The sequence below is a fragment of the Pagrus major genome, chromosome 1 (assembly GCF_040436345.1).
Source record: "Pagrus major chromosome 1, Pma_NU_1.0".
NCBI classification, from domain to species: domain Eukaryota; kingdom Metazoa; phylum Chordata; class Actinopteri; order Spariformes; family Sparidae; genus Pagrus; species Pagrus major.
Genome location: NC_133215.1, coordinates 6,941,740 through 6,955,278, shown reverse-complemented (window position 1 = coordinate 6,955,278; position 13,539 = coordinate 6,941,740). Strand labels below are relative to the sequence as shown.

Here is a 13,539-nt window from a genome sequence, read left to right as displayed (position 1 = left end):
TTGCAGGAGGACCAATGAAAGAAATCTTTAGTGTGAGTTTTCAGTGAGTTACAGTGTTTGGTTGAAGTTAACGGACAGCTGATAACCCGGATGTGACTTCAGCTCTCTATAGGCTCCTCGTGGCCTGGAGTGAAACAGCAGAAAAAACATTCTCTAGCACATCAGCTCCACTGATCCTGACTTGGAAATCTTAGCTGCATATTCGAAATGTCCTTTGGTTGAGGTCCTTACCCACTTCTTCTTCTTCTTCTTCTTCTTCTTCTTCTTCTTCTTCTTCTTCTTCTTCTTCTTCTTCTTCTTCTTCTTCTTTCTCTCTCTCTCTCTCTGGAAGTTAAAGGGCCAGTGGAGCCTGATTAGGATGCAGAGGAGGAAGGCTCTGCTGCAAATTGAAAACATATTGATTCTCCTCATGCTTGGAGGGAGAGGGGGCGAGAGACAGAGGGAGAGAGGGGGAAAAAAAGACGGCGGAAAGAGGGAGAGAAAGAGGGTGATGGAGAGCGAGAGAGGGGGGGAGAGAAAAAAGAAAAGGAGGATTCAAATCTTGGTGATGAAACAGAGAGGGCAAATGCCAGCGGCAACTTGTTTGGATGTCTGGTCTCTGTCACACACACACACACACACACACACACACACACACACACACACACACACACACACACATGCATTTTGTTTGTGTTTTGTCCATATACTAAGATAGCATCCCATGGGTTGAGGGCTCTATGGTCGCCATGGCAACGGGGTCAGGGCAGCGGCGGTGCGTATTCCGCGCGAGCGTGTGTGCGTCTCCTGCATGTGAGCGCATGCTGTCATGTCCAGCTGTGGTGGAGAGAGGCCGCGGGATGCCGATGAGAGAGGACAGCGCATAACACGTACAGATGTGCTGACTGCACAGTTTCCATGGGAACAAGCCCCCCCCTCCTCCTCCACCTCTCCTCTCCTCTCCCACCTCCACCACCGCCAACATATCCCTCCTCCTTCCATCGCTCCTCATTGCTCTTGCAAAAAGCCTGACAAGCTCCGCTAATACGTCTCGCTGCGTCTTTATGTGTGTCCGTGCATTCCTGGTAGAGCTCTCACATCAGCTGCAGCTCAATCTATCTTGTCCTGAGTGCACGTGTCACAGCCCCCCATGTGTGTGTGTGTGTGTGTGTGTGTGTGTGTGCATGCGCATGTGTGTGCATATTAGTGCATGACATGCTTGTCTCATTCTTTAATCAAGGGTGAGGGAGAAGAGAGGAGAGTGTGAGGGAGGTGCTGGATGTTATCAAACAAAGTGGCTTTGGGTCTTGCACACACACACACACACACACACACACACACACACACACACACACACACACACACACACACACACACACACACACAGCATGAGAGCGAGCATCGTTTGTGCGCACACAGACAATCACAGTCATCGGTGGTACCAAAGCTGATCATAAAAGCACAGTCTTGTCTTGTCTGCTGTACAAAAGCTGCCATCATATGGTGATCCACTGCCACTGCATGTTTAATAGCCTCTAACACTCTAAAGTGTCAGTGGCAATAGTGTTAAACCAGTGTGTGTGTGTGTATGTGTGTGTGTGTGTGTGTGTGTGTGTGTGTGCGCATGTTATATGCATGTGCACACAATTACTGGTATGTGTTTCAGATCGCTCCCATATGAGCACTTGCAGAAAATGCCAGAATGAAAAGTGGCATTTTGGAAAGATTTCAACCATTTTCCCATGAATAAGTTAATTAAAGAAAACTATATGTTTCATGAAAGTCACACAGCTATTGTTCAGCATAAAGTGTGTTTGTAAGTATAAAGTTAAAATGTAGGATTTTCCGGGAATCAAACCCCTAACCCTCCTACACTGAACCAAGCAAGGCAAGGATGCTGTAAGAGGTCTGGGGGGGCCCTCCATAGGTCTTCTGCTGTATTGCAGTGACTTGTACTTCTGAATGGATTGCCCTGCACTGTGCCGCCCTCTAGTCGAAGTAAAACTCCAACCAGGAGTGTCAAGATCAGGCATCTCAGCAACATATCAACTGATACAGCCAAATGTTTCTGTTTTGTGGAGGATCTGCTGAGAATCCTACACGTACTTTATTGTTTTAAACCAATGTCAAAACACCAAATATGACAATGGACACACGTGTAACTAAAAAGTTATGATGTATTACTTCATGTGTATCACTAGTACTGAAAGCTTAGCAGTGCTACCTATGTAGGCAGTGATGGGATGTAAATAAGTAAATGTACTTAAATACTTTACCTAAGTAACATTTTGAGGTAGGCCCAATTGGACTAGATTACATGGTGTATTCAAGCCAAAACGATGCATTTTTATAATTGCAATTGGATAAAGGAAAGAAAAAAAAGTACTGATGAACACAAAAATCATGATTGGTGGGTCCAATAATCACCCAGGCCAATAATTGGTTGTCCCATAATATACACTTTATACACAAATGTAAATAATTAAGTTATATATTCAGTAATTAAAGTATATATTCAGTAATTAAGTTAAGTTATAATTAACTTTTGCTTGTACTTTTAATACTAAGGTACCTTTATTGCCAGAAAAAAAAACCCTCCTGATTTTCCTTTCATATTAAATTAACCAAAACATTAAAATAACAGATTATATATTCTTAATTGACTGATTAATTACCTCGATCAATAGAAACTTTGGGGTAATGATATAATTTAAGAGGGTTTTTCAGCGTTTTCTGCTGAGGGCGACCATTCTGCTGATCTTTACGACAGTTTCACAAACACACAGCCGTCACGCTTTACGGTAAAGTGTGTAGCTCGCTCTCCGGACTCAGGCAGCTGTCAGAAGGTAACAAAAACATCTCCTATAACCGCTTTTTTCTCCGCTATTGTTTACTAAATCATGTTTAGTCCAACTTCAGTCAGTCCGTCTTGCTGTGTTGCTCTTTCATAAAGTCGTCAGAGCTTTTTATCCCGACTAACAACAGCTAACGTCAGTGCTAGCGCTCACACATGCTAACTAGCTAAACACGCCCCGTCCTCAAGCCTCCGCTCATAAGCCTGAAACTTAAGTTATGTTTGCTTTATTCATATCTGCTTGATGTTTACAGCTCGTTTATCTGATGAAATAAAGTTAGGAAATGACAGACTTCATGCACACTGCTGCTGTACTACAACACTGTGCACAGCAATAGCAATTTATTCACCAACTACTTCTACTTCATTTGTTAAAATATAAAATACTTGAAGTGTATATTAGCAGTTCTCACACGTTAAACATGGCAGCAATGATTGTGTGTATGTTGGCCGCTTATTGTCACGTCTTTGACCCGCTCAGGCAATGCGCATTGGACTGCCCAGTGCAGAGACACTGCAAGGTGGATCCTTTAAAGCTTTGGTTGTGGTGAGTGGGTGTTAGCTTGTTTTGATTGTGGATTATTTTCTCGATTAATAGATTAATAGATTAATAGATTGTTTCTAAAAATCCCTGGAGGACATCCTCAAATGGCTAGATATCCAGGAAAAGAAGGAAAAAGAGAAGATGAGGCAAAAATAACGGGAGGAAAGAGTGTAACAAAGGCAATCCAGGCACTCAAAAATAAAGAAAATATCAAGGAATGAGGAAGGGAACACTAAAAAGATTTTATTGTCATGGCTTAATCATCACAACACCATGTGGCCCCACCTGTATAGGTGCCACAGCCATTTACGTGACACAGAGAATGACATACTAGGTGAAACAAATACAAGTTAATGAACAATGAAATGCCAAGAGATGAGATGACACAAAAGGTTTACAACATACAGAAAAAATACATTACAGAAAACATGTGAAAGCTGTGTCTGTGTTGGGACCAGGATACTTCAACACATCCAGTCTATGAATCCAAAAAGCCTCCCTTTGGTTGAGTTTTTTTAATTCTGTCCCCAGACCTGATGTCCAGTTTATTGTCATAAAGGCTGAAAGAAACCGGAAAATATTCACATTTAAGAAGCTGGAATTGAAAATTGAAATAATTTGACGCTCCACACTGCATGCAGATGTTCCTAACACACCACTTTCATTTCCATTGTTCATGTATGTTGAACTCCCTGCCTTACTCTACTGAATTTTGGGCATGTTATTGCTAAGGATGAAAGATATAACAGATGTCCAGTATCTAAACATTTCTATTGTATTTATGAGTATTGGTGAAATTCTAGCCGATAAGAGTCAACAGTATGAAGCCAAACTGATTTCATTGACTTAACATGAGCAGCTTTTACACACTCTTACACAGTAGGTGGCTGTTTGCACCCTGAAAGTAGCTTCGCTGGGTTTCATCCTCTTCTCCTCCCCCTCTTCTCCTCGCAGACGGTGCTCCTGAGTGTGTTTATGTTCCAGCTGCTGAGGACTGTTGGACTGAGGGCGTTTTCCATGGCATCTGAGACGTACACGTCGGGCACACACTCTGCCGCCTTCGTCACCTGCCCTAACGACACGGTGGCTAGAGACTTGGCCAGGTGACACACACACATGATTGCAGAATAATGGATAAAATAAAATCTGACTGGAAAATAAGTTTAGCTCGAATACTTCGTCACCCTGCAAGACAAATGTAGAATTTCTTGTCAGTACTTTGATGCATATTCATGTGTGGCTGATTCATTGTTTCTGTCACACAGGGGCATTGTGGAAAAGAAGCTAGCTGCGTGCGTCAACATCGTCCCAGCAATTACATCTGTGTAAGTTCTGAGATGGCTGCTTTTCAGTGTCATGCTAGGCTGAATTGTTTTGTGTTTTGTAATATGTAGACATGTCATACATTGTCCTTTACAAATTGATACTTTATAATCACAAACATAAAGAAGACTCTCTGGGATTTATTAGATGACGGGTTTCTTATTTTGTCTCGTTGCCCAGATATGAATGGCAGGGGAAGATTGAGGAGGACAGTGAGGTGCTGCTGGTGAGTGTTGTCATATTTGAGGCTCTGTATATAGCACCTAAACCCTATTTCTACAACATGGGATACGTAAGACATTGCATGAAGTCGGCCAAGCTGACCCAGTCTCTCTTTTCTGCGTAGATGATAAAAACAAGAAGTTCCAAGGTGCCTGCTCTCGCTGAATATGTCCGGTAAGTTCATTTCCAACCTCCAACCTAACTCACAGGAACACTGTGTCGACCATTATCGGCCATGACTCAAGTGAGCAGTATGGCTTTAATTACTGCTGTTTTTGATGTACAGTGCCTCAGTCGACTCATAACTGCTCATTGTCCTCTTCAGCTCTAACCATCCTTACGAAGTGGCCGAGGTCATCAGCCTGCCTATTGACCAGGGCAACCCTCCCTACCTCAAGTGGATAGGAGACATTGTCCCTGAGTAAGGATGGACTGACGGATGAGTGGATCAACTGATTATAAAAAAATCATTTGAAAACGAGAGATTAGGGAAAGTGGCCACGAAATAACACATTGGATGCTATGAATTTATGTAAGATAATTATTTTTTTCTGTATTCCAGCCCTCATTTTAGAGTTGTAAGTGCTTAACGTGTTTCCCTTCTAGCATATTAACCACTAGAGGGCACCAGTGCTCTTTCATTTTCAAAGTTAACCAGATGCCAGAATAAACTGAGCAACATCTTGGGCTTGTCTGAAGCTGCCACTAAAATGTTTTATCAGTTGGATTCCAGATTTTGTTTGTGAAAGAAGAATTTTGAAATAAAGTGAAGCATTATTTTTTATTGGTTTTGAGTCATTGTTGGAGAACACCATACAGTAAAGTTGAAAGTTACACACTGTGTACACACTATGTGCAGCGATGCATACAACAGCAATTAAAGGACAAAAATATTACATTCCAATATCATCTGTAAACATTAATTTAACCCACTCTCACAGAATTAGTCTTGGCTTTAGTGCTTTAATCAAAGCTCTGACAACATTGCAGATAATACATGTTAATGCAAACACACTGCACATTGTGAGCATAGACAACAAACTGAGGAAGTTGGCCTGAAATATAACCTGCCGATCTGAGATTTGACTTAAATCTGTGAGCACTAAAGAAGACGTTAAATATAAAACTCACAACACACGACAAAACACACATGTACTATTTCAACCATCATAATCAGTTTTGTTAACAATGACTGTATCAACATGTAAACAACTTGAAGCAAAGATCTTTGCTGAAAATTACACTTAACATGTTCAAGGGTGACACAAGTTGTGTTTCTTATGCTTCAGGGATCCATAAGATCTTCCTTATGTGTAAACTTGGCTTCATTCTGTTCCAATGTCTTCTCCCACATGTCCCCTTCATAATTCAAGATAATAAGTAAATAAATATAAACACAATCGTCTGTTTTCTGCACAGGATTTCTCACTAGCATGTTTCAGATATGTTGCCAACAGACCAATGAATCAGGTTTAGTATGTAGTAGTATTTAAATGTTCCTCCTGAAATCTGCTGTATACCTCTTTAAAAAGTAGCAATCTTGCATTATATTTATTATGGGTTGTTATTGCACATCTTGACAACAGCAATTTGTTGTCAGCGAACCTTTCAAGGGAGAAAATAAATCACTCGGTTGCACTGAAGAAACCCAGTGTTGACGTCCAGCTTCACACTCAACTCAACAAAAGCACAAAATAACAAACCTGAAATGTGTTTTTGAAAAGCTGTTTTCAAAAGTACAAAGCTCACCTAGCTGACATTTTCATTTCACAATGGCTCATTAGTTTTGTTGTCTCCACTGGGGTATGATTCATAGAGTGCATTAGCTGTTTCTGAACAAGATGTTCATCATTTAAAAAACATTAAAAGGTCTTCTTCAACATGATGCCAATAAATAAATAAATAAAAATAAATACACAAACAAATAAAGAAAAAAACATGGATTTTGTTGTAGTTGATCGTTAACAAAGTGACTGAAGCCCCGACACCCACATACACAGGTTTACATCAGTATTTGATGACTGTCTTGGGATTGAATCTTGATTTTTCTCAGTTTAAAGCAAACGTGCCACACCAGTGAAACAGAGTGAGAAATCGAGAGCAAATATCAAAATCACAAGAATGAACCTTCAATCTGGACCACACCAGTGTTCCACTATTTACAGCATTCTACTCTTTTTTTCTTGCAGTGTTTTAGTTATTTTAATTTGTTCTTCCTGCTTTTCAGGTTTCCATTGGTTGCAATCCAACACAGTTGACATCATGCCTGATTTTATATTTTCTAATTATTATCTAACACCAAAGCAAAAAACATCTGCATTGATATTTGCAGACTTTAACATTGTGTAAAATTTCCACGAAAAAATGGATGCGCACATCTAAAACTGAGCCAGTAATCTGTTATCCAAGCTTGTTTGTCATATTTACAACCGTTTGTGAGAAACACTTTAGGTAGCATGTAGTAAAACCCAGTGGAAACATGTCAGCGTCTGTTACAGATAGCTGATTTCAAGCACTTTGTCCGGGAGTTCTTCAGGCTGGGAGTTGCTGTTTCTACTTTTACCTGCCGTGGAGGACACTGCCTCGGCAGGATCAGAGTCTGGACCTTTCCCAGCTAGATCTCCATGTTTGGCGCTGTGACCAGAGAGCTCCGGCTCAGGCTTACCCTTCTGCACCGCCTGTGTCCTTGAGCCCTCTGTACCTCCACTGTGGTTTCCATTTTGTGACGTTTTGCATATTTCATGCATCTGTATGGCTCCTTTTGGTCCATTGGTGTCCTCCTCTTCTTCTTTTTCCCCACAATCCTCCTTCTGCACGTTGATGACTCCTTCGCTTTTCTGTACATGGAGCACAATGCCGCCCCACTCCTCTGTCGGGCGCTGCACCTCAGTGCCGGCCCTGTCGTTGCTCTTCACCCTACGTGAAGCGCCGCACAGGGCCTTCCTGAAGCCTCTCTTGAAGTTGTCAGACAGAAATCCGTACAGTATCGGGTTGGCACAGCTGTTCGCATATGACAGCACAACAACAAAAACATACAGCCCTCTGAAGTCCCCGGGTAGGACCACCAGTAGGTTGACGATGTTCAGGGCGTAGAACGGTAGCCAGCAGAGGACAAACACCGCCACCACCACGACCACCATCCTGGTGATTTTACGCTCCGACTTCCTGCGCCGAGAGGATGTGGCCTGCGCCCGCTTTCCAACACTTCGCACCTTTGAAAGACAAGACAGAGAACGTTGACCTCTCTTATTTTAACACACGTGTTTACTAGTAAAGGGTCAGTTCACCCAAATAAAAAAAACAAAAACATTCTCAATTAGTATCTTGCCTTTTTAACTGCTGAAGTTTCAGTTATCCTCGCCGGAAATTTCTGCCTCAGACCAACTCAGAAGGTAAATGTAGGTAAATGTCAAATCACTTTGTATCTTAAAATGGTTTGTATTGAAAATGTTGACAGTGATAGTAATTATCTGGAGCCAGTATGACGTTGTTTTTACATTTTTATGTGCTTCAGATAAAAAAAGAACAAAGAATCCTGTCAGCCATAATAACAGTGTGTATCATGGCCTTCTTTGGTACTTTTTTATTTTTAGCAAAGGTGGCATTTCATGTTTTATTCTTGAAATGCTTCGTGATGCAAAAGCTGCTGTCTCACATCAGATATAATACACTGTTCATGACATGAGACACAGAAAAGTTATGACTAAATCAGTGAAATAACGTAACAGTCAACAACTCAAAACATATTACCAACACCATCTGCATTTTTCATACATCATTATAGAGCTGCTTAATGCTGTAAAAAATTCAATTATATTTCTAAAGTAAAAAAACAAATGTTGCATTTTTATGTGATATATTGTGCTGGATAATTTCTCTGTTTTTCCATAAAATCAGGACAATACTAACGCTGGCACAGTGTGCTTCTTTATTATCTCTGTGCACATATTGCTTCACTGCAGGTGCCCTCCAGCGTCATTGGTAATATCAAGAGAACAGTCCAATTATGGAGGATATTAGTGTGTTTGTGTAGTTTGTGATGGTAGCTGCTTTTCTTCACGACAGCTTTATGTCGAGGAATATCTTTGTAAATGTAGACTACAGCTTTTGCAAAAACATTTTGGCTTATAATGTCATGCAACAGAGTTAAGAAGTGGGCAGAAGTATTTCAGGCTGGTTTTGGAAGTGGAAGTCCAATATATTTTTCCCATAGACGATATTACATGACTGACAGTTGGAGCACTTTTACGGCTTGGATGGACATGAAACTCTCCAAAAGATGATGAACTCTGCTAGAAAATAGCCGGTTCAGTGATAAAAATTCCAAAAGGTTCATACAAATGTTTGGGGAGAAGTTAAATATGACTCCAGAGGTGTGTTTTGGCAACGAACATCCAATCACCAAGCTTAAAATTCAGTGACACGCACCACTAACGGACTGAAAGTTAAAATTATAGTGTTGAGAAAACAGGTAAATTGAATCTGAAATTGAATTTACTTTTGGCTTCTGAGTCACTTTTGGTTTAAATCAGCCACTAATGGCGTCATGACTTCAACAACCAAATGCTTTAGATGCACTACCACTCTGATTTGTGCCTCCAACTGGAGGCAACAGTGGCCCAAGCTCATGGGTAGTAGTGTTTTGAGCGGTCCGCAATCCCAAAAAGACTGAGATAATCTGATTTTTCAGAAGAGAAGCTGAAATAACTAAAAGTGGTGGTCATAACATCTAACCTATCTAAAACAAAACACGTGTGGCTGTAAGTGTTGTACCTTGATGACGATCAGCAGGTAGCACAAGCAGATAACCAGCAGCGGGCAGAAGAAGCCCACGGTGCAAGTGTACACGATGAACGACGTCTTCCACACCTCCGCGGGCTCGGGCCACACAATGCTGCAGTTCCCATCGTCCTTCAGCACGTCGGCGAACACCACCACCGGCAGCACCACCACAAAGGACCCCACCCAAACTGTGCCACTGATCGCCTTGGCTACGCGAGGGCGTCGCCACCAGAAGGAGCGGATGGGGTGCACCACGGCCAGGTAGCGGTCCACTGACATCACAGTCAGGCAGAAGATGCTGGTGAACTGGTTGATGGCGTCCACCGTCATGACCACACGGCACATGAGCGAGCCAAAGGGCCAAGAGAGCAGAGCGTTCTGCACCGCCAAGAAGGGCAGGCCCAGCATGAAGAGCTCGTCCGCAATGGCTAAGTTGAGGATGTAGATGTTGGTGACTGACTCATTCTTGGTGTAGTTGACGATAACGTGGATGACCAGAGTGTTGCCAACGAGACCAACGACACACACTATCCCATAAATCAGAGGGATGAAAATGCCAGCCAAGCCAGGGAGTGGTCCAGGTTCAGGTGTGGTGCAGTTCTGGCAGGTGCTGTTTAAGAGGAACGAGGCATCGCTGGGGGTGTAGTCGAGAAGCGGGTTGGAAGGAGTGGAGAGGAGCAGGGAGTTGGAGTAGGGGGAAAGGGAGTTGTTGCTCCAGGCTGCTGTCAGGGCCTCCTGAGGCAGCAAGGAAACCTGGCTGGCCTGGATGAGCTCCATGGAGGCGTTAAGGAAGTTGAAGCAACAGAAGTCGATGAGATCCCATCAGTGATTGGTCGACAGGCCTGAAAGGAAAAGGAGAGTGAGTCAGAGAGCTGTTTTTCACCAAAGCTAACGGTCTCCTAGCTCCGGCTCCATACTTAACACACAGATATTTTTAAATAACGAGCACATTCACCAAAATGTCTGTTAACTATCAGGGTAAATGTGCTGAAGTTTAAAAAAGTTGGTCCGACCTCAGACTTGCATAATAATAAGCCATTAATCATCCGAACAACCCATCATCCGTCACAACAAAAACAAGTCTGCACCGGAACAAAAACACAACGCATTTAGTTCCATTAGTACAGGGCTTGTTTATGAAGCCTTCTTAATAACTACCATGCCGCGCACAGGCACACCCCTCATCCCTCACAGCGATGGCTAATAATTGGTGCTCTGTTAGGAACAAAATGCACTGACCTATGGAGAAAAAAAAACAGAGGCATGTCCTCCACAACCTTGACTTAAATGCATCAATGTGCATGTGGGGATGATGGGAAGTGGGAAGAGGGAAAAGGGATGAAGAAAGGATACAGGCAGGAATTTTAAAAGGATAAGGACAAACAACAGAGGATATTGTACAACATGTTCAGTTAAACGCACAGTATTATTTTATTTTTTTTCTATTTGTACTGCATAAGTTTTAATACTGCAACAGCCATAAATAGAACAAATAGAAGAAGTAGGTTGGTTTTGTTTCAAAGTAAAGGTCAGCTTAGGAAGAAACGCCACCACTTTAAAGTCACCTTAGTTCAAGAACATGCTGAAATCTCGATGCACATGACTCATCCACATTTTTCAATGTATATTTCATTTCAAGGCTGAATGCAGGAGCCAGCAACCAGAGGTCAGGGCCTCAATTACTAAAAGTAAATGCCAGTGGACAGTATATGTTGTGCAGCTGTGAGACAACCGGAGCCACTTAATACTCATAAATATGCGAGCACACACTCACACAACCCGGTAAATATACAATATTGGGTTCTTTCTATTGTATTTTCCTAACTGGAGTCTCAGAGTGCTGCAGGAGCACCTGATACAGTCTTGATGTTTCTGCGGAGACACTACAGGTAAATAGGGTCATTGTTTTAACCAATAGATATCACCATGAAACTTCCCCGATTGATTACTTCAACAATTATTTTTTGTACTAAAAGTTTTCTGATATTTAATGTTTGGAAATGGAAATGAGGCAATTAAATATACACTATAATATACTTTGCATTAATTTCCAGAACATGTGAACTACAATGAACACCTACATGTGTATTTTTGGACATTTTCTTTCAACTGAAAGAGGAAAATCTCAAAATGTATCTGTGCCAGGAAAACGTGGTGTTTTCTCCTGTTGTTTCTCTCCTTTTAAACCTGATGTCCACTCATATCAAGAACAAAAAAACATGTTTAACATCATTCATAGTCCTGCAGCACAGCGGTGTGAAGATCACGACTCTCCAATACAATCAAAGAAGGCACCACTTTAAACACTGTTGTTAATCACTGGCAGTCATTCCAGTCAAACTCAAACTGAAATCAATACTGTCACAGAGGTGGTTGTGCAAGCATACGGTCTTAAAAATCAGCTAACGCACAGCATGCCACATTCACATTCAGACCCTGCTCTGTGTCCAAACTACCTACCAATCTATAATACAGACATGGAAAATCAACTGAGACAGGGTATGATAGGATTTTGTATAAAAGATTAACCAAGTAATCCTTTGATTCAAGTATCAAACATTTAAAGGTGCCCAGCCTCATATATGTCTGTGTGCATATCAAAGAAATCTGTCATAATCTTAATTATATATGACTCTTTTGAACATATTATCTGTGAAAATATTATTCTTGTCCAGCCTAGTGGATTGTACAGTGATTCATGCAATGATGAATTTCAGAGAATATGACTGTATTTTATTAATTATTAGTGAATATAAAGTCAATTTTAAGTCCAGTTGAAGCATTTTCTGAGCTCTAAAAAAAAAATCCAACCCTAACTACATATTAAACAATGTCTATGTTTGGTTATGAAGTCCATCTTCGTCATTAAAGAGTAGGTAACTTATTTTTTTTAAGAACCGCATTAATGGACAATAAGTTAAATGTTAAAACAACGAATGCTTGACCTTAGTTTTAATGTTTTTTTTCTCCTGTATTTTCACTGCAAGACTAATTGGTAACATTAAATATGCATTAGAAAAGGAATATTAACAAAATGCACAAGATGAATCTAAAAATGTAAAGCAAGCTGTGGATTATTGTGGTTCAGTGCCAGTCTCGAGGACAGAGATACAGGGTTATCACCAGTACACCTGGATCCCCTGGACCAGCTGGTGTAATGTGGAAAATGAAAATGACCACCTTGTGCAGCACATTTATGTCTTCTTTTTTAAAATCTTTTTAAATCATACATGATTACATGCACTTTAGAAGGCTTCTTACCAAAATCATAGTACAAAAAAATTACATATAATCACTAAATGTCCTATTGAAGAGAAGAACATCTCATACAATCACAAACAAGCTTCCCAATGTGCTCCTGATTTCCAGGTTGTGCAGCACAATAACCTGCCGCTCTAATCTCTGACGCACACAATGAGAGCAGACGGACTGTAAGTCTTCCCAGAAGGCATCACCTCTTTTGTCTGCTATTCTATGGTCGGCTCTCAGGACACCTTTCCTGGGAAATGTTGCTACGGTGATCAAGGGGTCAAGACAAGGCCCTAAAGGCCCTGCAGGGAGACAAACAAGGGAGTCGAAATGAATGCTGATTGAAGAGCCGATGCTTTACATCCACACACAAAGGAAATAATGACTTTTAGTGAGCTTTGTGTGCGAGTTGACGTGTGAGGTATGTGCATTTGTACATGTGTGTGTGCAGACTTTTTCCTTTGTGCATCTGTTGAGTGCAGATACTGCAGGTTTAGATCAGGGAAACTGTGACGTATTCAAAGATTGAAGCCGGTTAAACTGTTTTCTCTCGTTGCCTTTACTGAAAAGTCTTAGTTTGCTTATT

The 13,539-nt window shown here is 41.3% G+C and overlaps 2 protein-coding genes across 2 annotated transcripts; one reads left to right on the top strand and one right to left on the bottom strand.

The window, feature by feature from the left end:
* Positions 1-2,758: 2,758 nt before the first annotated feature.
* Positions 2,759-5,706, top strand: LOC141005888 (protein CutA homolog). Its single transcript, XM_073477946.1, has 7 exons — positions 2,759-2,825; positions 3,315-3,380; positions 4,332-4,480; positions 4,643-4,702; positions 4,881-4,926; positions 5,047-5,096; positions 5,248-5,706. The coding sequence occupies exons 2-7, from the start codon at positions 3,318-3,320 to the stop codon at positions 5,345-5,347; spliced, it is 468 nt and encodes a 155-aa protein (XP_073334047.1). The 5' UTR covers positions 2,759-2,825; positions 3,315-3,317; the 3' UTR covers positions 5,348-5,706.
* Positions 5,707-7,414: 1,708 nt separating this feature from the next.
* LOC141005878 (somatostatin receptor type 5) lies at positions 7,415-10,481 on the bottom strand. Its single transcript, XM_073477935.1, has 2 exons — positions 9,696-10,481; positions 7,415-8,134 (listed from the first exon to the last, which is right to left on the bottom strand). The coding sequence occupies exons 1-2, from the start codon at positions 10,479-10,481 to the stop codon at positions 7,415-7,417; spliced, it is 1,506 nt and encodes a 501-aa protein (XP_073334036.1).
* Between the last annotated feature and the right edge of the window lie 3,058 nt (positions 10,482-13,539).